Below are 26,053 nucleotides of genomic sequence, written 5' to 3'. Positions count from 1 at the left end.
TGGTATGTTCGGGATGAAAACATCCACTCAATTAAACTGCTGTAAAAATGTACCAGATTTAGGGGTGTAACGATTCACTCGTTTTCTCGATGCATCGATTACAAACCCTGACGATTCATATGCATCGATCTTGAAACATGATGTTTGAATCGTGAATTACCGATCTTGGACAGTAATCGATTCAAAATGCTAAGAATCGAATGAATCGAATTTCTATATCGATTCAATGCTTTCAAAATGTATACACATTAAATTACTACACGCACGAATTAATGGAGACCTTGAAGAGTGTTCGTGAATCGTGCCTCTTATCTGTCCTTAACGCGCTCCACTGTTTACCGCCTGAGACTGTCACAGGATTGCGCTCGCGCTCCGTTTGTCTCTGACGCAGCTGACGTGTGATCTATAGGACTCGTGGCCAGTAATACTAACGTGAAGTAGTTTTACTTTTCTGTAGTTTGTCAATGGCTCTCTGCATCTTACCGACGGAGTTACCGGAGCCGTCGACAGCTGTATTTATTGCATGGACGGAGCAGAAATGTAAGTGTCTAAATCATACGCACAGATCCATTGAATGATAAATGTTTTTAAACAATGCGGATGAACCGAATATACGAAGGAAACTTTTAAAATTAACCACAGCATTAACAATGACCTTGAAATAAGAGCGCGAGATTTATCTGATAATCAGATGCATGAAAGTAAAGTTTGTTTCATTAGCAAACGTTTTCTCTCAGAATCATTCGCTGATGGAGAGGAAAAGTTAAATAGAGATGAAGACGTTTTCACACTGAAAGAGAAGCGATTTCGCTCTCATAGACGTGCCAGGCTATATCTGCAGCTAAACTGAATAAAAGCAGAATGAACTGATGAAACTAAAAAAGAACCACAAACAATTTATGAATGATGCAGTGCTAATTGACATTTATTACAGTACAGAAACTATAAAGTATATTTTCTATTTTATTCTGTGCAGAAAATTTAAATAATTGCTAATTAAATGTAGCCTAGTATATAAAACAATCATAAAATTGCCATTAGGAAAAAAATATATCGATTACAAATGATTGATTATTGTCCAGCAGTGTATTGCATGATTGCTTTCATGATTTATTACAGCTAATTAAAAGTAATTAAAAAAGAATATAATTCCTTGTAAAAAATAAAAATAATAATAATAATTATTATTATTATTATAATATAGGCTACATACATAAAATTATTGTATTTGACATTTCTGTCACTTCTGAAATTATGGCTACGCCCCTGGTGTGACAAAATGTTAGCTTATACATAATACTCTTTAAGCTCTTTTTTAAAAACTTGGCTTACATACATTTTTACGTATGCCATGTCGCATCATTAAACTAGCATTTAACAATGGACAAAAGGTTTTTTTTTTTTCTAACCTATGGTTCTCTAACCATAAATGCTACTGTAATTTGCCCCCTGACTAAGCATTTAAAGAATTTAGTAGAAGCATTTAAATAATCCCGTGAATGCACTTAAAGAATGCAGAATCAAATCGAATCGAATCAAATTTAATTGTTAATCGAATCGAATCGCTGCCTTGCCAAAGATTCACAGCCCTAATCAGATTCAGATTTTTTTTTTTTTTGCATAAATCTGTTAATCAACTTCAGTCCTGATCAAAACTACCAAATGTTTTTTTTAAAAATCCAAGATTTTAACTCTTTAATTGCTAAGTTCATAAATGATTTCACTGATTTGGGGGAAAAAACACACAAAATGACTTCTTTTCAATATAGAAGTAATTGTGGCTGGATTTTTTTTTTTACTTTTTATAACAGTCTCGGGCATGTCAAAGATTAGTAGCAACATTGGCTTTGAAGCATTTTTAGCTTTTGTGCAGCATTAGATTTAAATTTTTTCTCACTAATTTGTTGTTGGTGGCTGTTTTTGCCCCATTGACTTCCATTATAACAACATTTTTTGATTGCAAAGCCATGACACCATATAATCATGCATTCTTGATTGTTCGTGGTTTTCCCTTTTGGGACGAGGTAAAATTTTTTATTTTTACAGTCGATCACTAGGTGGGAGCATTAACCCTTTATATAGGGCTGTGCAAAAAAGGCTTAGTTTCTGGCTTGTATATGGAGTTATATGGAGTATAACAGCAAATTATAGTGTTTGTGTGTGTGTGAGATTCTTGATTGTTGGTGGTTTTCCCTGTTGGGAAGAGGTAACATTTGTTATTTTTACAGTTGATCACTAGGTGGGACCATTAACCCTTTAGATAGGCCTGTGCAAAAAAAGCTTAGTTTCTGACTTGTATATGAAGCTATATGGAGTATAACAGCATATTATATTGTGTGTATGTGTATGTGTGTGTGTGTGAGAAAGAGAGAGAGAGAGTGTGTGAGAGAGACCTTTGCGCACTTACCTTGATGTATTTCAGAAAATCACAATGTACACCTTAGCTCTCAGAACTACATGGAGTAAACAAAAGTGTATTTATGCACCTGCTTCCTTTTAATGGTGGTGAAAGTATTTGGTTGTTAAGTGATGTAGTAAGAAGCGCTGTTTCCGGGTCCAGGCATCAACTCACTTCACTTGAGAATACGATGTCAGCAGCCGTTTATGAGCACTGTTTATTCATATTGATAATTTAAGTTAAACGCTTTCAAACTTACGATATACACTACAGTCCCGTGCTCACAGCGTCCCAAACACAAATCATTTTTATATATTTTTTTTATATTTATATTTTCATTGTCTGGCTATCTGGGACTTCGGTATGGAGTTAAAGGTTAATATTATAACTTTTTTGCTAGTATTCTATCACATTGTGAGTTTATATTAGCACCTTTTGTTGTTTTCTCATTGTAACTGATAGAGCGTTTGGACACGGAAGCGCTGCTACGTGACGTCAGACTTAAGCGAATAGACTAAACAAAAGCAAATTACGTGGATTTAAACACTTGCATGCCATCGTGCTGGTCATTTAATGGTAAGAGCAGCAAGCAACACGAGAAAGGGCTTGACTTGTACCAACGTTTTAGAAATGATCATGTAGCTTGACCCCTCCAGAGAGCTGCAGCTTATTTGAAGTTGGTATTGCATTTTGGTTCATAATACATTATGTTCATAAATTTGATGCAAAGTAGATTTTTTTTACAGGATTTTAAGGTTTTAAACTGGCTTTACCATCAAGAAAAGACGAGCATTTCACATATAGGCCATCTGTACCTTTCACCATCAAAAGGCAGCAGGTGCATAAACAATTTTTTTTATTGTTTACTCCATGTAGTTATGAGAGCATGAGGTGCATATTTGGATTTTTTCAGATACTGTACTTCAAGGTAAGTGCACAAAGGTCTCTCTCACACCCGCTCTTTCTCTCTCTCTCTCTCTCACACACACATACACACACACACACACACACACACACAATAATTCGCTATTATACTCCATATAACTCCATATACAAGTCAGAAACTAAGCCTTTTTTTGCACAGGCCTAAAGGGTTAATGGTCCCACCTAGTGATCAACTGTAAAAAAAAAATAACAAATGTTACCTCTTCCCAACAGGGAAAACCACCAACAATCAAGAATCTCTCACACACACAAACACTATAATTTGCTGTTATACTCCATTTAACTCCATATACAAGCCAGAAACTAAGCCTTTTTTTTGCACAGGCCTATCTAAAGGGTTAATGGTCCCACCTAGTGATCAACTGTAAAAAATAATTTTTTTTTACCTCTTCCCAAAAGGGAAAACCACAAACAATCAAGAATGCATGATTATATGGTGTCATGGCTTTGCGATCAAAAAATGTCATAATAATGGAAGTCAATGGGGCAAAAACAGCCACCAACAACAAATTAGGGAGAAAAAATTTAAATCTAATGCTGTACAAAAACTAACAATGCATCAAAGCCAATCTTGTTACTAATCTTTGACATGCTCAAGACTGTGATAAAAGGTAAAAAAATATCCAGTCCACAATCACTTTTTATATTGAAAATATGTAATTTTGTGTTTTTTTCCCCCAAATCAGTGACATCATTTATGAACTTGGTAATTAAAGAGTTAAAATCTTGGAATTTTTTTAAACATTTGGTAGTTTTGATCAGGACTGAGGTTGATTAATAGATTTATGCAAAAAAAAGGTGAAAAAAATATTTATCTGATACATTTTTACAGCAGTTTAATTTAGTGGATGTTTTCATCCACGAACATACCGAAAGGGTAGTGAATTTGCCCACAGTGTACCGTTGAGTTTTTGAAAAATTTCAAAATAAGATTTGTCACCAAAAATCATTCCATTAGCTCAAACAAAGAGAAGGTTGTGGCCAAACGCATAACGCATAAGGGATGGATATATATATATATGGATATATATATATATATATATATATAAAATTAAAATAGTATTTTAATATACGTGACCCTGGACCACAAAACTAGTCATAAGCACAGCTACATTTGTAGCAATAATAAAACAAAACTTTTCAATTTTTCTTATGCCAAAAATCATTAGGATATTAACTAAAGATCATGTTCCATGAAGACAATTTGTAAATTTACTAAATATATCAAAACTTAATTTTTTATTAGTAATATGCATTGTTAAGAACTTAATTTGGACAACTTTAAAGGCAAGTTTCTCAATATTGATATATATTTGCACCCTCAGATTACACATTTTCAAATAGTTGTATCTCGGCCAAATATTGTTCTACATCAATTGAAAGCTTATTTATTCAGCTTTCAGATGAGATGTATAAATCTAAATTTTAAAAAAATTGACCCTTATGACTGTTTTTTGGTCCACGGTCACATTTTGTTTTTGTGATGGCAAAATTAAATTTCCAGCATCATTACTCCAGTCTTTAGTATCACATGATCCTTCAGAATGTACTCACTCTAATATGCTGATTCTCTGCTCAAGAAACATTAGAAACGGTGTAGAAACTGTAGAAAATGTATCTAACATTATAAATGCTGTTAATGTGACTTTTAAATTTCTACTGATGCCAATCCTTTGAAGGGTAGTATACAGCTAGTTTCTATTACACCATGGCATGGTTAAAAACTTAATTCTGTTTGTTTGATAGTTGAGATTCCAAGGCGTTGATTCATTTATTATAACCATGCTGCTATGAAGCAGTTCCAGTTTCACAACATTCAATTTATTTCTACAGCCTAGCCTAGTAAAAGAAAGAGACTAATATAGGTCAAGATCACATTAGAAAAAAAAAAACAGTCTAAACCAATTAGATTTTCTTCTAAAACTTTCAATATCTATAAAAATCTATAATAAACATATGTAATCTTTTAGATCAGGGTGTGGCGATTTTGCATTGCGTTCAACAAAAAAGGTGAAACCACAGCAAGGAACAATGCTGTTACAAGGCAGGACATAAGACAGTCAAAACAAGCAACAGGTCCAACAAAGTTCACAGTGAGATAGGACGAGCTGCTCACCCCTGCCAGACACTTCTCCAGTGTGTCCAGGATAATCAGCTGGGAGAGGTAGAGGTTCTTCTCGGCAGCTTCGCCGAAGATCCGCTATGAACAGAAGACATACAGAAATGTGACATTAGCAAGATTAGAAGACACTTCTCTCGACTGATTGAAATAGAGCTTGATATGATCATGTTCCTAAGCTAACAGTGTAACACTCTAAGCATAAAACACAAGAAAACATTAAGTAAAACGGATCATGCTTCTCAGGCTTTTCTTATTTTCAGAACTGAATTAAATAAACATTTATCTGGCAGTTCATTCATAACAGAGTGACTGAAATTTCAAAATTCAGTTATCAAGATGGGGAAACTTACCATGTTGTTCACATTTTTGAGTATGTTGGTCAGACCGTTGATGACGAGGGCAAATTTGTACCTGGAGATGTTGATCAAACATTCTTTATTGTGCTCTGTACTCACTTTGGTGTGGGTGCTCTGCTGTCCTGTTTTAATTGGGAGCTGTGAGTTAGAAACAGACAAGAGAAAGAAGGTGATGGAAAGAAAAAGAGAGCAATCAAAACCAGCAATTTCTGCAAAGGATACAATGAAACCTTTTAGAGCGCAGGCCAATAAAAATGATGATACACACACACATTACCATGATGTTTGGGGGAAATTTTTGTAATGTTTTTTATCAGATGTCAAAATAGTAATATATTAATAGTGTAACCATTTTCTCTTTTAAAGGGTTAGTTCACCAGAGAATGAAAATTTGTCCATTTTAAACTCGCCCTCGAAGCATCCTAGGTGTATGTGACTTTCGTCTTTCAGAATAATCCAATCGAAGTTATTTTAAAAATGGTCCTTGGTCTTCCAAGCCTTTCAATGGGGGTAAGTGGGTGTTTGTTGTCAACAGTTCATAAGACGTGAAATAAAGTGGGCGCATCTGTAATAAATAATCCCTCACACAGCTCCGGGGGGTGAATGAAGGCACCCTGTAGTGAATCCATGCATTTTTTGTAAGAAAAATATCCAGATTTCAAACGTAATAATTTTTTTTTTTCTCACTTCTGCTGACTGTTGGGAAGGCACTTTATTTCACGTCTTCTGTAGGGCTGCTCCGATCACGATCGGCCGATTGTTATGCGCATCTCGTCAGTAAAGCCGGTTCTCTAATCAGCGGTAAATTCCCTCAGGTGCGTGATTTCACATAGAGCAGCTGTTACTACACAGAGCCGTTGTTAACTGAGAAGATGCGCAAATCCACTTCATTTTCAGCGTTTATTTGCGCATCTTCTCAGTAGGGATGGGTATCGTTAAGGTTTTAACGGTATTACTACTCTTACCGATACTGCTTAACGGTCCGGTACTTTAACGGTATTCTTATCGGTACTTTGTGTTGTGTTACTTTGTGTTGTGTTGGCAGTCGAAAACTTTGCATTTCTCTGTCTGCACATAATGCACTTTTGAAAGATGCTTTGACAGATTGCTTGTGTTTCCGCCCTTACATGCAAAAATTTTGTTGCACTTATGACAACCAGCGTTGTCTGCATCAACTCTAGTGAAGTATAACCACACTTTGGAACGTTTTGCTGTCTCCGCCATCGTCACTCTTTGTATTAAGCTGGAGTTTTCGTACTGTAAGGGGCCGTTCACATATCGCGTCTAAAAACGTGTGGAAAACGCTAGACACGCAGCTTTCTGATTTTTTTTTCCCCAGAGCCTTCGGGCACTTGCGCTCCTCAGGAGTCTGCCGTTGCTAAGCAACCATGACCTGCTCTCTCCATGAAGATGCAGAAATTTCAGCAATGGATAAATGGATTTGCAGCAGTGAAAATTGCTTGCAGTAGCTCTGCTAGTAAATTAATAAAAAAATCCACATACAGCTACAATCAGCTGTTCCTTCATCTCGGCTAAACTTTCAACGTTGTTACGGAAAAGGTGAGGAAGTTACATGACCTGCGGTGCGCTTGCGGCATTCTGAAAAGTTGCGCGACCGCGTCGCTTCCATTATGAGCACGCATACCGCGCGCCTACATTTGAAATAACCAACTTGAGTGCGCAAAAGACGCGATATGTGAACAGCCCCTTATGCGTGTGTGTGCGCCGCGCTCGTTCTTGTTGTGTGTGTGTGACTGACAGACAGCCTCCCCGGCGCGCATGAGAGATCTCGTAGATCTCACAGACAAACGTCTTAATATCGCAAATTAGAAATGTTTGGTAAGATAAAATGTGCACGATAACATTATTAAGCAAATCTCTTCGCCATCGTCACTCTTTATTATTAAGCGGGGATTTTCATATTGTTATGTCTGTGCGTGTGCCGCGCTCGTTGTGGTGTGTGTGTGTGACTGACAGACAGCCTCCGCGGCGCGCATGAGCGATCTCGCAGATCTCACAGACAAACGTCTTAATATGATCGCACATTAGAAATGTTTGGTGAGATAAAATGTGCACAATAACATTATTAAGCAAAAATACATAGTACATTAATTTTCTTCCCCTCGAGTAACGACAGCAGATCCGATACCGTCAGATCTTACTGATACTACCGTCTTTCATAATTTAGCCCCGGGGCCATTTTAATGCCGGGTTTCGGTACCCATCCCTACTTCTCAGTTCACAACGGCTCTGTGTAGTAACAGCTGCTCGATGTGAAATCACGCACCTGAGGGAATTTACCGCTGATTAGAGAACCAGCTTTACTGACGAGATGCGCATTAATGATCGGCCGATCGTGATCGGAGCAGCCCTAGTCTTCTGAACAGTTGACAACAAACACCCACTTACCCCCACTGAAAGGGTTGGAAGAGCAAGGACAATTTGTAATTTAACATCGATCTGATTAATCTGAAAGAGGAAAGTCACATACACCTAGGATCCTTCGGGGGTGAGTAGAAGATGGACGAATTTTCATTCTCGGGAGAACTAACCCTTTAATGTATTTTACATTTTCATTTATTTACTTCACAAGTCTTCAGTGTCACATGATCCTACAGAAATCATTCTAATATGTTGATTTGCTGCTCAAGAAACATTCCTTCAAATACAACATTAAAAACAGTTGCGATAATTAGTACTTTTGTGAAACCATTTTTTTTTTGTTCCTGGATACTTTGTATAGTGAGTTTAAAAGAACAGCATTTATTTGAAATACAAATCTTTTGTGACAATATAAATGTCTACTTTTTATCAATGCTTAATGTGTCCTTGCTGAATAAAGGCATAAAATGTATCTTACTGACCCCAAACTTTTGGATGGTAGTGTTTTTTTTTTTTACTTGACCACCTGGTTTTCAAATACACTTTCAATTAATTTCAATTAAATAATAATTATATAAAAGTAAAAAATTGTAGTGTAAGCAAACCATTGTCATTAAAAAAGTAACCCAAAGCACAAAAATAACAATTTACAGTCGTATCAAAGGAAGTTAAGATAGAGAACTCTTGGGTCTGGTTAACAGGTGTGAACGCTGGGTTCCTGCGGCCTAGCTTTCAAAGCCTGTGTTATGGCTTTATTGAGAGAATTGGGTGGAGAACAGCTTGTAACATGTGGGACCCACAGACTGTGGAGCGAGAGGTCGAGCAGTCTTAAATTTGACACACCCACCCCTGAGGGAACATCCAATCACTTAATGCACCAACCCACCCATCCTGGGTCTAAATGCTCAAACTTTAGGTGTTAAAACAAAGTGCCTCCAGCTCTCCAGACTTCCTCCCTGTGCTGCACTCCTGCGGGCCAGCACATCTGCTCTTGTTCTCTCCAACACACACACAAGCAGTTAAAGTCTGTGCAGTGGGAGTGTTGAAACCACACATGGCCTTGCCGTCTTAATGAAGCGTATGTGGAGCGAGGGGGTGGAGGCCTCTCCCCCTCTAAGCATTCCCTGATGAGGAATTGGTCTTCACTGTTTCCGAGTACTACGGCTCCTCCCTGGATCAAAAGAACTTTGACTTCAAGAAGTTATGAAGCTTGCAAACAACTCACGAATGCCATTAAACTGCCCTAATATATTGAGCTGTAGTGCTTTTTTGCCAAAATAAGTTTAAGTCAGACTTGTAATATATTCCAATCCTGTCCTCCCCACTTCTCACCATCACTTCCAATCTCTCCTGTACTTTCTATTCAATTAAGAGTAAGAAATAAAAAGCGGACAAAAGTTTAAACAAGTTATCAAAACATCTCCAAATAACATCTGACTATAAATAATACTCTTTAAAAGTTAAAAAAAAAAATTATATATATAATATTTTTATTAAGCAGTAATACATTCAACTGAATAAAAGTGATACATTTTTCTATTGTTTTCAATGCTGATAATAAGAAATCATGATTTCTGAAGGATCACATGACACTGAAGACTGGAGTAATGATGCTGAAAAATCAGCTGTCATCACAGGAATAAATTACATTAAAATATATTAAAATAGTTATTTTGATCAAATTATATCATATAGCCGTTATGTATTACATTTAAATTAAACATTATCGTTCTCTTTCTCTCTCTATCTCTTCTCAACTGCATAATATTGATACAAGACACTGTAAAATATCATCTCGGATGATCCTGTCATGTACACACTGCATTTATAGGCTTACACTCAATGTTTCTGACAGAGTTCAGTGTGAGTCCAGACCTCTCTCTTTTGTTTTCATGAAAGAATTTGAGCAATACTTTTCATTGATCCAACTGTCTAAGAACAAAAAAGCTTTAAAAACTTTGTTTGTAACTTTTTTCCAATCTTTGATGATATGTAGCCTAGACGAAGTCTCAAAAAAAAAAAATAATAATAATAAAATCAGTTTGTAAATGGGCTATTAAACACCCCTTTTCATTTATTTATTTATTGTCATTGTCTATCATTTTTATTTGTTGATGGTCATGTAACTGTTTTTGAGCATTAATAAAAAATAAAAATGTAAATAAAAGTTCTATCTCCCTTTTAAGCTTCTGTGGTTTTCCTCACCTCCTGAATGGTCAACTTCACATAGATCGACAAATCCCCGTACATTTAATATCACTCGGAAATGTCTCAAATTAGCCTAAAAAAATATTAAATCTTTTTTTAAATCAGATTTTTCAACAAATCTTAGCTCATAATCTGCTTCAGCGAAGTAAGTAGACCTATATTTGTGGTTCAAGGCAGCCAAGTCACTACTGGTTGCATGGTTGAATTGTTCCGAGTCCTGACAATTGCAATGGCCAGTGCATCGGCATGTCAGAAAGACTCTGAGAAACCCCGAGGTTCCCTCCTTCTTTCCGGCCAACCACTGTGTGGCCCTAAGAGAAAAGCGCGTGGCTGGAAATGAAAGTCTCAAGACCGGAGAAGAACCGGCGCACACACTGTCTGTACACTCATAAAACACACACAGAACACACAGCCCAACCCTGTTGATATCCATTTTAATGCAGGATGCCGATGGACAGTGAGCACTTTGTTTCCCAGGAATGGTTTAAAATTACAGGAAGGTCAGGGACCAATCGCTTCCCTTATGAGCACTTTGGTAGAGCCGGCCATACTCATGTGTGCTACAGAGAACGGACATATGTCAACTGAAAACATGAAGACAATTAAAAATATTTTCATGTAAATCAACTTTAAGATTACAGTTTAATTAAACTTTCATGGGCCACCATTTAAGAAAAATATGACCATCCACCCGTCACCTCAGTTGGAAGAGTCCTTCCAAAACTTCAGATAAAAATGAACATTTAGCCTTTTTCCTGGATATTGCTACAATATGCCTAGATATAATCATTAACCTAAATGCGAAAATATTCCCATCATTTATCAACCTCATTTTGTTCTAAATATGCATGACGTTCTTTCTTCTGTAGAACACAAAAGATAACATTCTGAAGTACATTGGAATCCAAACAACATTGAGCCACAGTGACTTTCATTCAAGTCATACAGGTCTGGGACGACATGAAGGGAAGTAAATAATCACAGGATTTGGCTTTCCCTTTAAGCTTCTTACGACAAAAATAACTGATCAGAAACTACCCAACAACACCAATAAAGTTTATCTTAAGTCCAAAGATCATCCAAATAAAAAAAACTATGAAGTGTTATCTTCATGCATGCAAAAGCTCTTTAAAATCTCTTGAGCCGACATTTATGTAAAACACAATGCATCATCAACCTCTCATTCCTGACTCTCTCCAGAGAGAGGACAGATTAGTTTTCCATGACCATGCAATGGCATCTGTGAGGTTATTGTTTCAAGGTGCTCTCTGCGTTCATACAGCTGCTGACAAGGCAATAACCACCACTGACAACTTGCCTATTGCAAGCAAGAAAAGCCACACATCACTGGCGATCAGCTCAAACAATCGATCCAGTCTTATCCGGTAGTTTCCATTCAGGAATTCTGCAACTTATGATCTGCTTGTAATTGCAGTTGTGGTAAGCAGCTGTCATTCAAGTCATGAGAACATACAGAGCAACACACAAGTGCAAGTAGCGTCCCTTATATTATATTATGCTTTCACCAAACAAGTGCCTTAAGCTCTCTGATCTAAAAAGTACTAAACCGGCTTAGAGATAAAACTGCCTAAACTCCTTTTCACGCTTTCATTAAACTGTTATGAGCCCCTAATCTGCAGCACAAAAAGCCAAACAGTACTTAGAGAAATAATATACTTTAAAAGAATATATTTAGATGCAAACTCAATGTAGTGTTTTCAGACACTAAACTGCACATTATCTGCAATCAAATTAAAATGTATTATACTTTAAATGTATATTAAATGCCATTAGTTAAACTTAAGAGTGCTTTGAAGAACTTATTTAGATTTTTATATGTAATTTCATAATTCCTTGCATTACCTTTGAAATATGGTTGAAGTGTACTGGCAAACTAAAATTCAATTGAAACTTGTATGTCCTGCATAATTATTTTTTAATTACACATTTGTAATGATTTAGTTAGTTTAATAGAAATTTATTTGAAATTTAATACTGAATAAAAAACTTCAATTATTGACACTTTGCAGGTGTTTTAGTATGTCAACCATAGTTTGACCACAACAAAAGATCACCAAAACAATTTCAAATGTACTTTAAAGTAAAACTTTTCATTTTACATGATTTCAAAGCGCACTTTTTAAAAGAGTACACAAGTGTGTCAAGAACCATCAAGATTCCATTAGAATTATTCCATTCCACATCATTAATATTATATCACGTGTACAGTCTTTTTAAAATATACTTTTAAGACTTGAACTACACGACAAGTACACATTAATAACTACTAAGCACACTTCTTTTTTACCTGGGCAGGGAAAAAACACAAGTGCTTTGGCTATGAGAGCAGGGTCTGAGAGATGCATGCACATTGAAACATTAAAAAGGCTCATAAATGCCTAGCTATCTTGTATGTTTTTGTTTACGTTTATTGATCTATAATTTGTTCCAATAGTACATTAATATATCAGAATACTAATAAGACCATGATTGTGTGCATCATTATAATGGAATCCTTCAAAACTGCTATTAATTTCTTCAGGTGTCACATTTTTTGATCTGCAAACAACAACATTTCTTATGACAGGCGCCTGTCAGAAACCCTGTGCAGTCATTCCCTCTTCAGGCCCAAAAGATGCGTTATTTTGCATTCAAAACCGTCCTAAAGTTTCAGACAACTTTCAAAAACACAGAGCACTGATACACTAACGTGGTTATTTTGTTGAAATCTTTTAAACATTGCATGCACAGGACTGTAGGTGCCTGTAAGGCTGCTCCAGCTATGCAACTGTATGTCAACAAGCACGGAGGGAGTCTGATTCCTTTTGTTTATATTTAGCCAGTGCGCGCGAGCGACTCAGCGGAACATTCATCAAATCAATCACGACCGAACTGCCCAATATTTGGTTTTTGTTGCCAAATGCAACACATCAGGCCTGAATAAAGAATTGCACGTATTGTTTTTAGCCAATGCAAAGCACAAAATCACAAACCTCGCATCTTCCTCATAAACAACGGGTATGCTTGCATATGCATCGTTTGCACGCTTGCTTCTTTTGACCTTGTGTCAAATGTCAAATCTCCCCACCGATGTTTTCTTTACCTGTTCGTCGAATCGATTAATGATGGCCTGGACCCATTCCACGGGCTTGTGCGCCGCCATGCTCAGGCGGATGCGCGCGCCGCTATGTCTCCTATCAATCACTTTTGCGATCCCGATTCCAGCTCCCGATTCGCCCCGGATGCGCCAAATACCCCCTAAACCGCTCCGCAAAATAATCAAGGAGAAAAACAGAGGAGGAGGCGGAGGGAGGAGGGGATTTGGTTTAGTTTTTCACTTCAAGCATACTCCACCACGCCGCCATGACACACCACCGGAAGTTTGAATCCTCATCTCTCTCTGGCTTCAGTCTGGGCGCTGCGCATGCGCAGAAATGCTACTGAAGAACAGATAACAATGTGTTTATGGGGTATCTATCTATCTGTCTGTCTGTCTGTCTGTCTGTCTGTCTGTCTGTCTATCTATCTATCTATCTATCTATCTATTTATCTGGTTATCTAGAGTTAGGCGTTCCTGGTCAATTAATTTAGCCTACTATGCACTGACTAATAAACAAATCGATTTTAAATTCCTAAAATGTGCATCATGTATGATATTCAGCAAAATAAAAGTACTATTGTGGTTTGTTGATTATTCATACAGGTCATTCTGATTAAAACGTGTATAACTTTATAAACTAGGCTATATAAAACCTACAAATGAATACTAATTCGTGTGTGTTTTTCTTGACATAATATAACAAAGCTTCTTCATATTCTTTATTAAGAATTACAATGAGAAGTTTAGACATCAAACATGTAGCGTTTCAAACAAGTAAATACAATAAGCAACAATGTAAATTAATTTTCAAGAAACATAACTTTTTCCTTTAACAAAATTGACAGACTATTTAAAATGGTTAAAGGATTTAGTTTAAAATGTGTAAAATGAAGTCAGAAATAATTATCCAAAATAGTCCGAGCCTTTACTGTGTTTTAATATAGTATTACTGAATGGATAGATGTTACAGTAAATGAAAGACCGCCGATGGTTTGTGAAAAAGTATAACAGACCTCTTCTGCCACCTTGAGATCAATCTAAACACGACGCCAAAAGTTAGCATTGTAAGCCTATTTTCAATCACTAGAGGGCGTATGTGTTATCATGCCCGTTTGAAATGTTCAGACTTTTGAACAATATATTTACTACATTTATAAGATCTATTAAAGCATTGATTTAGGTTGGCTTGCAGCTTCACACAATCAACAAGGTGCGGGGGGAAAAGAACAGTTATATTTGGACGTCAAGGGGTCAGGACATCACAAGTTTTGCTGGTATTGTCCAAATACTGCTAAATAATACATAATGACTTTTTTGACATCTGCTTGGTTTCCTTAAAGCTCTTGAACCCTAATCGCTGCTTACAGCCATATTTATTTATAAGACTCAAGCCCCACCAATTCATTCAGTAAAAACCAATTCATCTTTTTTATATAGGCTGTGTATTTTATTTTATTACACAAAACATAATGACAACAAAAATAAACACCAATTCATCTTAAAGGGATTGCATGATTTTAATATCATTTTCTCTGTCTAATTCTATTTGCTAAATGGCCCTTGCACCTCAGACATATGCATGTTCTATTGACTGAAAATAATTTCTAATCGAAACTCTGAAATTAATTCATAGATTGTTTACTTGCTCTTAAAAAATTCACACCACAAGCTTGTTTTGTGGTTATTTAAATAGTTTATTTAATTGTATAGAAGTGGATATATAATCATTACACAAAATCATTACACAATATAACAGCCAGCTCAGCAATATAGAGGCAGATGGTAAAGGTGTTGTACAGTAAGTGATTTTTGCTGTTGACACTATTGCTAATGCTAACATCAACAGCACTAAACATGTAAATGGCCTAGTAATTAAAACAGTTCCCATTATTCCATGATAAACAGAGTATATTCTGGAGAGTATATATAGGCCTATTTGTGTGTGGAAATGTGCTGGAAATATATTAGGTCCAGTTGAACGCACTGCATGATGGCATGCAGTATTCCACACAGTGCAATCTGTTCATTTTGGCAAATGTTGGTTGTCTGTTATGCATATAGACAATTTGTATACAGTATACAAATAGGCTTAATGTACTGTGGTTTTTCATAGGTGTTTTATCTGTATTTGGAATTAGGCATTGAATTGCGTCTGAGAAAAATCACTTACAGAACCTTTTTATTTCTCAATAAAGGTCACATTGATCCTCTCATGGAAATGCAGCGGTTTTCTACTATCACCTTCATTCATATATAAATACATATTCAGCAAAGTGCAAGAGTATTAGATATGTAGTTAGAAAGTTATCTGTGTATGTTATCACCTAAGGAAGCTATTTGACCAGTTGAATTTTTCAGACCCATGAACAGATAATGTATTTTAAGCAGATTCACTTATTTTTGGAAGTATTAAATATGCACTTCCTATCAACCTGGTTCCTTGTTAGACATGCACAAAAATCAGCTGCACCTTTCCATAATCTTCAAAGACATCGATGTCGTCCAGGGGTGCGTTTCCCGAAAGCATAGTTGCTAACCTGTTAGCAACTTAGTTGGTTGGCAATGGGAAATTGTATTGCAACCGACAAAGTTTCTAACTTAGCAACTATGCTTTCGGGAAACGCACCCCAGTTTAGTAAAGTGATGCTTGTAGTGTGTTTCCTAGCCATCCACAAACACATCATAATGATCTCTATTGCAGGATATTTTGACCTGAATCACACATACAAAACTGACAGTAAGCTCGGGTGTTTGTAAAGGGAATACTCTTAAAGGGACAGTTAACACAGTTTCATCATTTACTCTCCACTTTTGTTGTTTCAAACCCTTAAGCCTTTCATTCATTTTTGGAACATAAATTAAGATTATCTGTAATATTTTTTTAATGTTAATTTTTTTTTGGCCATCTTTGGCTTCTTTTGTGTTCCAAAGATTATCCAAAGTCTCGTGGCCTATTCATTTGATTTAATTTGATCAAACATAAAATAATGCGAAATTCTATTATTGTCATACACTGACCATTTTAATAGAAAAGTAGATACCATAAGGATGTGAGTATATGCCTACCTGAAATAGTTGACCTTTATTAAAAGGCACGCCTCCAGATTTTTCATCTGCCCCCCATTTTCCATTCTCATAGGTGTTGCAGACAACCACATTCTGGTCAAGAAGAGACAGGTAGTGAAATGCAATGCCATACCTGTGGCGCAGATTGAACTCTACCCTAATAAAGAATAGACCAGAAGAGTGGATATGTTATCATCACAAACAGAAACTGTATGTTTGATGGGCCACAATTTTGGAATGCAATGCAAGACTGCATTTATTTGATCAAAAATACAGTAAAAACATTAATATTGTGAAATATTACTAAAATTAAAATAAAAAATGTCTATTTGAAAATGTTAAAAATGTATTGTATTCATTTTTAACAAATGTATTTTAAACATAATTATTCCAAACTCTTAGCTGTGAGTGTATGCATGTTCAGAAACATTAGATGTAAATGTGTTTATCTATATTTGTTTTATTTTTTTTTAATCTCTTGTGCGTAAGGTTTGTATCTAACCTTTCAGAGTCAGTAGGAAATCCATAAATGAGAATCTCTTTGCCAGGCTGTAGTCCACCATTGATCAGGGTTTTTAACGGGACCACCTGTTTACATTAAAAGGATTTTTATAAAGTTGTGTAATATGCTGAATTATGATATGCTTACTAGTGGTAGTGTATTTTTGTTCTCACTGCAGGATTCTGGTAGCCAAGGAAATATAGCTCCACCATTCCTTCCACATATATGGTGTCCACCCCAGTGAATGGAATACGATGTTTAGATTCCATTAAGTGTTTCCCATTGGCACTTATCTATGAGAGTTAATAAGCAAAACAGTACAGAAGAATTTCTTTTGCCCATCATTAATGGCTCTGGAGTTAACTGTTTTGTTGGGAAAATGCTTATTCATTTACAATTTTTCATTATCGCTCTGAATGAGATTTTTCCCCTTAAAACAATAAGTTTACATATATATTTATCTATTTTTAAAATCTGATTTTACTCTGTTGTTGTCATGAAAATATCTTTATGTTGACATGGCATAAACCATCTAAATAAATGAATGTCTGTAAAGGCGAACTACTATTTACGATGAGTATGTATTACCTCGTATGCCTCCTTGGTGACAAGGATCTGAAGAATGAATGGTTGTCCTCTGAGGATGGGACAGTCAGATTTTCTTCTGGGCCCCAGCTATGGTTCTGGTAGGTGTTGTACACTATTTGTGATTTTTTTATCTTCATAGCGTTGGTTTATGTGCAGAGCATTATAAGCCTCAGCAGAAGAACCACACTTAAGGTTCACATGAAATCTGTGAAACACAGAATGGAAAATGTTTTCAAAACTAGTGCTGCCTCTCCTTCAAATAAGACAAAGACATCAAGATTCATTTGTCATTTGTTGGGGATGTGCATACAGTAAACATATTTATGCATTTCTGTTATGAAAATGGTGATGTGAAATATTTATCAAAATATATTAGCCATTCATTTTACATCATTTATGTATATACAGTGCCTTACAGTGCCTTCATTTTTTTTCACATTTTGTTGTTACTACCTTATGTTATACTGCTTTATATATATATATATATATATATATATATATATATATATATATATATATATATATATATATATATATATATATATATATATATATATATATATATATATATATATATATCCACCTCAATCCACACTCTATACACTATTAATTACAAAGCAAAAAACAGGTTTGAAACAACTTCGCAAATGATAAAAAAACTGAAATGATTACATTGCATAAGTATTCTTATCCTTTTTTGGACACTTGAAATGCAGCTCAGAAGCATGCATATAACTTGTAGATGTTAACCTGTGGCAAATTCAGTTGAATGGGTATGATTTGGAAAGGCACACATAGAAAATAAATCTGCAGTACTGAAGGTTCATGGAAGCATTAAAACTCAATTATCCCTAATGGAAGAAGTTTGAAACAATCAGGACTCTTCCTTAAACTGGCCTCTTGATTTAATTTTTTTTTTTTTTTGTATAAACTTGTCACAAGTTAAAGTTGTCACAAATCTATTTATTTCTTTGACATTACGGTGTATAGAATAAAGACTGATGTGAATAAAAGTTAATATGAAAAAAATGAAGGGGTATGAATACTTTCACAAGGCACTACACACACACACACCGTTTATATATCAATGTGTATAACTACATAATAAAATGAATCCGGATTTTAGAGTCTATATTTAAAATAACACAAAAAGGCTGTTGCTGACAAACTGCCATTCTGTCACTTCTTACTTTTTTGCAGTCGTAAAGCAAATCTTTAGCTGGGTGTTCAAGACCAAGGCTGGAGCACCAAGAATGACAAAACATGGGGATGAGTGGCCTAAATATAGCTGTTATATAAAGCCTGTCCATAAATTATTATTAAGGTTTTACATATTTTTTGTATAGATATACCTTCCTAGAGATTACCTGGAATACTGTCTGTCAGAAATGTAAAATGCAAACAAGGGTAAAGGCAGACAGTAATAGAGACAATCAAGTAGGCTACAAGTAAAATAGATTTGAATGGTGTTGATATAACAGTGATAAAGAAGTGAAGTGAAGTGAAAGTGAAAGTGACATTCAGCCAAGTATGGTGACCCATACTCAGAATTCGTGCTCTGCATTTAACCCATCCAAAGTGCACACACACAGAGCAGTGAACACACACACACACACACACTGTGAACACACACCCGGAGCAGTGGGCAGCCATTTATGCTGCGGCGCCCGGGGAGCAGTTGGGGGTTCAATGCCTTGCTCAAGGGCACCTCAGTCGTGGTATTGAGGGTGGAACTTGAGAAGAACATGCTGACTGATAGTTACAGCCAAGGATAATCCTGAGATTATACATAATTCAAAATATACAGTTGCATTATAAATGTTGTCATTTCAAATAAATCTTCAGCATCAGAAATAATTCAAAATTCAATTCAAATTTTTTTTTTAGTGATTTAGATTTTACACCACTGTTGGGATTTACATTCTCAAACAACATGCTTCTGATGAACCAGAGGATGTTGGTATTGTCCTTGAAGGCTTTAAAGGGATAGTTCACCCAAAAATGAAAATTATATAATTAATTACCGTACTCACCCTCATGTCATTCCAAAACTGTAAGACATTTGTTGATCTTCAGAAAACAAATTAAGATATTTTGGATTTCCAAAAGTCACTACACGAGTCACGACACATGCGCATGCTTTCCTCTGCTCGTAAACAAAGTGCAGCTTATGCATGTTCTACATCACCAGTATCAAGCGCAAGTCAATAAGTCATTGAGAAAATGTGGAAAATTATGTCATTTGAAATCATTCTGATCACGTGGGATCGATGTACACATTAAAATTAAGTAAATTCAAAAGCACTGTTTTTCAGTGTTGGATGCAGGGATGCCAAGTCCGTGTTTATTTTTTCACAGATTTGGGTTACTTTTAGACTCTTGCCATAGGTTGGTTTTCCCAAGTTGGTTTAAAGGTTTGAAATATTGCATAAATTACAATTGACTGAAATGCTTGTATTGAAACATTTTGCATTCTGATAAAACTTCCATGAACTTCTACATTAACTGTTCCCTCCTGGTAGAATGACCTGCCCAACTCAATCCAAGAAGCTGAGTCCTTAAAATTTTCAAGAAATGGTTGAAAACCATTTCATCTTCATTTGACCCTCTAATAGCACTCCATATTCTAATGCTATCTAATTGTATCTCCTTTTTTATTACAAAAAAATGTGACCGTCTAACATTTGTACTCTCTATTCTTTTCTATTCTATTCTATTCTATTCTATTCTATTCTATTCTATTCTAACTAATTTTATTTATTAAGAGTGTTATTCTTTCTACTTATTTTCTTTTTATTTATTATTAAATAATAATAATTAAAAAAAACTTGCTACGTATAGGTGAAGCCCCGCCCCCTCTGTCCTCTTTTTGAAAAACTTAAATATGTTCACCCTAAGTAGCCTATACTCTATATCTTTTTTTCTTGAAATAATTAAACAAATCTTATTTGTATTCTTTATAAAAAATTACAATGAACCATAAAATCATCTTTCTGACATTTAAATATGAAATATTTCATACAAGTAAGCTTAATAAATTGACCGACACATTAAAATGTAAATTCATTTTCAAAAATCAGATTACTTTTTTCTTTAACAAAATTGGCAAACTATTTTGAACTGTTAAACTAAATTATTTTGTTTAATTGTTTGAATAAAAGTCAGAAATATTTATCTTAAATAGTGAAACTTTATTGTGCTTTAGTAGTATACTGTAGTAGTAATGTTGGACGGATAAATGTTATTGCAACGAAAGACCGCAGACTTTAATGAGAAAGTAAAGCAGACCTCTACTGCCCCCTAGAGATCAATCTAAACACAACGCCAACGGAAAGCAGTATTAGTTAACATACTTATAGTCACTAGAGGGCGCATGTGTTATCATAGCATTTTGAAACATCCTTGAACTTGACTTGAACAAAGCTATAAAAAAATGTTATTTGAAAAATTAAATTTTTTTATCGTCCATGACGTATTTTTGTTTTATGTATATTTACCTTTTTTCTGTTTATGTTCTGTTTGATGTTAAGTATCATGTATGTTTGTTTTTGAAAGAAAAAAAAAATGCAAAAAAAAAAAAAAATTAAGACTTAGCCCCCACCAATTAAGTAAAAATTCAGTAAAAAAAAATAATTTATTTTATGGAGTAACAAGATTTTAATATAACGTTCTGCATTTCTCTGTCTAATTATATCTACTGAATATGCATTGCAGCTCAAATATATGAAAATAATATTTATGGGAACTCTGATCAGTTTTTGATGATGAAATAAATTACCAGATTGTTCACTTGCCCTTAAACATCACACCAAGAACATGTTTTTTTTTTCTGGTTATTTAAATTATTTAATTGCATGGAAGGGAATACAATGATTAAACAACATGACAGTCAAGCAACCATTTTTCTTTTAACACAGCAATAAAGGAGGAAGAGATGGTACAGAAGGTGCTGTTTCTAACTTCACAGATAATAAAAATGTTTTTAAAAAGTAATTAAAAAAGGAAACTACACTAATGTTTTAATAGTCATTGAAACATTAGCTACACATTACTCCTAATATAGTATTTATTAAACTGAAATGTTTTAAAAGGTTCAGTTGCATGCATTATGAGATACAGCATTCCATACAATACTATATGTTGTATAGGTCACTGCTCAGTTTGACAAAGGTTATTTTATGCATACAGAACAGAGTGCTGTGATACAAGGTGTGTGGTAGCATTCTATTGCAAACATAGTCAGGATTTCCTAGGACACCTATTTTAGTGATATCTGTCTGGAAGCTGAGACATTGCATGTGTCACCTAACATTTTACAATAGTTAAAATAGTGGCAGAAAAAAATTATATGTTATCACCAGCAGTTTAATATTTCAAAGCCATTAACAACAAAAAAATGTTTTAAGCATATGAACTTATTTGTGGAAGTTTTAAATACGCACTTCCTATGGATCCTTGACTTCCACAGAAAACAACTGTAGACCTCCACAAACTTCAACAACATCGATGTCATCCAGATTAGTAAAGCGATGCTTGTAAGTGTGTGCTTGCTGGCCGTTTACTGACACATCATACTGCTCTGCTTTGCAGGTGATTTTCATCTGAATCACACATATAAAACTGACAGTAAGATGCTTGCACTGATGTCACAAACAAACATATACTCTTAAAGAGACAGTTCACCCAAAAATGTAAATTCTGTCATCATTTACTTGCCCTTGTGTCATTCACAACCCATTAGCAAGCCTAATTTTTGTGAAAATTATGTTATAATCTTTTGTCCATTCAACTGTGCAAAAATCTATTACTGTATTACTCTGTCCATTTAAACAGAAAAAGCATCTACATGTCAGTGTGCCAGCCTACCTCAAAGAACTCTCCATTTTTAAAAGGGATGTCTTGACTCTTTTCTTCTTCCTCCCACTGCCCGTTCTTCCAGGTATTGCGAACAACTGCATTCTCCTCAAAACGGCACAGGTAGTGAAATGCAATCCCATACCTGTGGCGCAGATTAATCTCAATCCTAATGAAGAATGTAACAGAAGAGTGGATATGTTATCATAAACATAAACAGTTTTTTTTATATTATCTGTACATTTACAAAAAAAGAAAGAAAGAAAATGCTAGTGATGTATGTCAGAAAGAAAGAATTTTTCAGACCTTTTACAGTCAGAGTTAACAGTTCAATGAATAACAATGACTGTCTCAAGCTTTAATCCATTGATCAGTTCTTTTTTGTACGATGCCACCTGATTGCAGGAAAAAGTATGAAAGCATAAAAATAATTTTTATGAAACTGTAAAATATAGGAAAGTATATAACATTTTAATAATGCTGAACTTTATGCTTAATAGGGGTAGCATATTTTTATTCTAACCAAAAGATGGCCAAAGAAATCCAGCTCCATTCCCTCCACTGAGATGATGTTCATTTGAGTGAATGGCATACGGTGATTATAGACCATTAATTCTTCCCCGTTGGCACTTATCTGTGGAGAGCCATTGTATAATGAGCAAAACAGTGGAAATCAATCATTCTTTTCATTCAACTAGTAGCCTACAGAAACAGAACAGTAGTGTACTAAATAAAGATTTTTTTCCTGTAATTTTTGGCTAGAAAGTTAACAGTTGTTTTTTTTTATGTCTTTCGGTTACATCTATACAAACGGCACAATGTAGAAATAGTTTTGTATACAGTAATGTGAACATGTACATAACATACTGCAGTGAATACTGAATATACTAATTGTATAATGCTAATTCTTGCTAGTGTTTAAGTGCATTAGTTTAAGATTGAAAAAGTGTGTTTGGTGAGTGACAGCTTTTGCCAGTTTTATGGAAGAATTGGTTGATTTAAAGCACGTGTGAAGTGTTTTGTAGTTTTAATGCATTTTGTATGCATTTTGTATTTCCTGCTTTGCTAAGATGGAATTTGGTAAATAGAATTAAAGTGACCAAATTGAGAAAGGTGTCCTAGCAATTGTGAAGAAAAAACAAAACAGCAAATTGGTAAAAGACATACCATAGTAATGAAAGAGGAGTCACTATCTCACCTGCCAGTCATGTTTGGAGCTTGACTGAATGTCATTTTGGGTGATTTTACAGCCAAATAAATGGCTTTTAAATAATAAATACCTTATATGCCTGTGCGGTGACAAGGATCTTGATGGTGAACAGTTGGCCTTGGAGGAGAGGAGACTTAGAAGTGGGTTGATCTGAGTCCCAGCTATCGTTTTGGAAGGTCTTGTACAGTATATGTGGGTGATCATCCTCAAAGTGTGGGCTAATGCACAGAGCAGTTTTAGCAGAGGGATGAGTACCATCCTTAAGGCTGATATATGATCTGGAGAACACAATGAAAACTGTATACAAAACAAGCAATGTCCATGGTAATATTTCGTCCTTTGAGATGAACATAAAGAAATACTCACTTGTGAGCATTTGACAAAATCCGTCCAATTATGACAATAGTCTTCCCTTCCTTCAAGCCCCCTGTGATTGTAATCCCTTGAGTAATTGCGGACTGTGTCTGAGATGTGAATACAGTAAGCATATTTATGCAATATCACATTGTAACCATGATAAATATCAGGGAAATAAAATAATAAAAGGACTCAATCTGACAAAACACCCAAAACATTGCTGCATACCTAAATTATAAAAATCATAAACCTTCATTACTACTGGTATGTGAACATGCTGATGTGAAGTATTTAGTTAAGAGTCTTATATTAAAAACGTTACGTACTGGTTTGTGAAAAATCGGAGAATCTGCCATTCTGCCAGTTCTTTCTTTTCTGCAGTCTCAATGCAAATCTTCAGCTGGGTATTCAAGACCAAGGTTGGAGCACCGAGGATGGTAAACCAAGATGAATCGTCTTAATATAGCTGTGATTTTAAGACCGCCCATATATTATACAAATGCTATACACAATATTCTAGGTAGATATAGCTACCTGAAAATTACCTAGAAATATTTTCTACCAGTAAAATGCAAACAAGTATAAAGGGGAGATAACTATAGTCCAGAGACAGACATGTAGACTGTTGGCGTAACAGTGATAATATAACCAAAGAGATACAAGAGAGCCTAAGAGCCACAAATATCTAAGATAAACAGTCCTTTTTTAATAGATATACCTATACTGGAAATTACCTAGAAATATCTGCCATAAAATGCAAACCTGTATAAGAGCAGATAAAATAAACCCTCAGGAAAAAATTTGCAAAAGCTGTCACCCTTTTAAAAGGTAATAATGTGCCCCCTTTGATATGGAGCAACTGCATAAGGAGAATAATCCCCTAACGTTCTTCTAACATTAAAATTCCAGTAACATTTCTGTAACCATGCTGCAATACTCTGCAATAAACCACCTCAATAATCTGAATTCATAAGACTGAATTCTCTTCTAATATTTAAGATGATCTATCACTGTACCATAAAAAATTATGGTGTGGCCACTGGTTAAGAAATGTTCATTGGAGCAGCAGGGTCACAGAAAAACATAGAGACAAAAATTGCGCCCAGCCTGTGGAATGACCTCTTGAGTCTTTACTCATTTTCAAGAAACATCTAAAGACTCATCTTTTTCGCCAGCACTTAACCAACTAATACTAGCACTTTTCCTTCTTTTCATTTATAAAAAAAAAAAATTAAAATAAAATAACCTGTCTATGCGTTCTGTACTAGACTAACTGAGACTTGTCATGGCACTTGTATACCTGACTGCTTCTATTGTTCTCATTTGTAAGTCGCTTTGGATAAAAGCGTCTGCTAAATGATTAAATGTGAATGTAAAAGGTGTCAGGTTCTCAGAGACTTCCAAACATGACCTCCACTTAATAAGAATCACAAGCTGAACTGTCATGAAGTGTAATGAAAGCAACAAATAATCTGTTTTAATATATCACCTATTGCATTTTCATATAATAATATTAAATAGCTGTTAAGCTGCTAATCTAGAATAAAATAATTAAAATTAAGCAGATTTATTCTGCCACCTTGAGATCAATCTAAATACAACTTCAACAGAAACCAGTCCCTTGCTAATGTCAACAGCACTAAAATATTTAAATATTTTGTTCTTCACTCTCTGTCTGTAAAAATTACTTGTAGCACTTGTAACCTTTAAAGATAACATTGAACTTCTGATGAAAAGGCTTTTAGGTAGTTTTCTACTTCCATCTTGATTTAAATGTAGATGTATATTTAGCAAAGTGCAAAAGATTGCAAAAGTATTAGACATGTATATGTTATCATCAGAATAAGATATTTGCCCCGTTAAATTTTGCAAACCAAATGAACAGAAAGTGTATTTTTAACCATACATTTATTTGTGGACCCTGCACCTTGTTAGACGTGCACAAAAATCAGCTGCAGCTGTCCA

The 26,053-nt window shown here is 35.1% G+C and overlaps 1 protein-coding gene, 1 long non-coding RNA gene and 1 pseudogene across 5 annotated transcripts in view; all 3 read right to left on the bottom strand.

Moving 5' to 3' along the window:
- Window positions 1-13,814, bottom strand: part of nf1a (neurofibromin 1a) — a 67,103-nt gene extending 53,289 nt beyond the window's left edge. For 3 of the 4 annotated variants that reach the window (XM_059514176.1, XM_059514177.1, XM_059514178.1), the window contains exons 1-3: window positions 13,515-13,814; window positions 5,816-5,959; window positions 5,460-5,543 (exon numbers count right to left, since the gene is read on the bottom strand). In XM_059514176.1, coding sequence (XP_059370159.1) covers window positions 5,460-5,543; window positions 5,816-5,959; window positions 13,515-13,574 — 288 coding nt within the window. In that variant the 5' untranslated portion in view covers window positions 13,575-13,814. The remainder of the gene's footprint in view (window positions 1-5,459; window positions 5,544-5,815; window positions 5,960-13,514) is intronic. The other variant, XM_059514179.1, reaches the window with a different exon arrangement.
- A 1,474-nt stretch (window positions 13,815-15,288) lies between these two features.
- LOC132107598 (galectin-5-like) lies at window positions 15,289-17,804 on the bottom strand (annotated as a pseudogene).
- A 3,886-nt stretch (window positions 17,805-21,690) lies between these two features.
- On the bottom strand, window positions 21,691-25,294 carry LOC132107865 (uncharacterized). Its single transcript, XR_009424366.1, has 7 exons — window positions 24,415-25,294; window positions 24,098-24,195; window positions 23,802-24,009; window positions 23,045-23,155; window positions 22,828-22,916; window positions 22,534-22,690; window positions 21,691-22,268 (listed from the first exon to the last, which is right to left on the bottom strand). It is a non-coding gene; the product is annotated as an uncharacterized LOC132107865 (long non-coding RNA).
- Between the last annotated feature and the right edge of the window lie 759 nt (window positions 25,295-26,053).

This window comes from Carassius carassius, chromosome 28, assembly GCF_963082965.1.
Source record: "Carassius carassius chromosome 28, fCarCar2.1, whole genome shotgun sequence".
Taxonomy (NCBI): Eukaryota; Metazoa; Chordata; class Actinopteri; order Cypriniformes; family Cyprinidae; genus Carassius; species Carassius carassius.
Note: the sequence above shows the minus strand (reverse complement) of the source record. Positions and strands in the feature narration are given on the sequence as shown.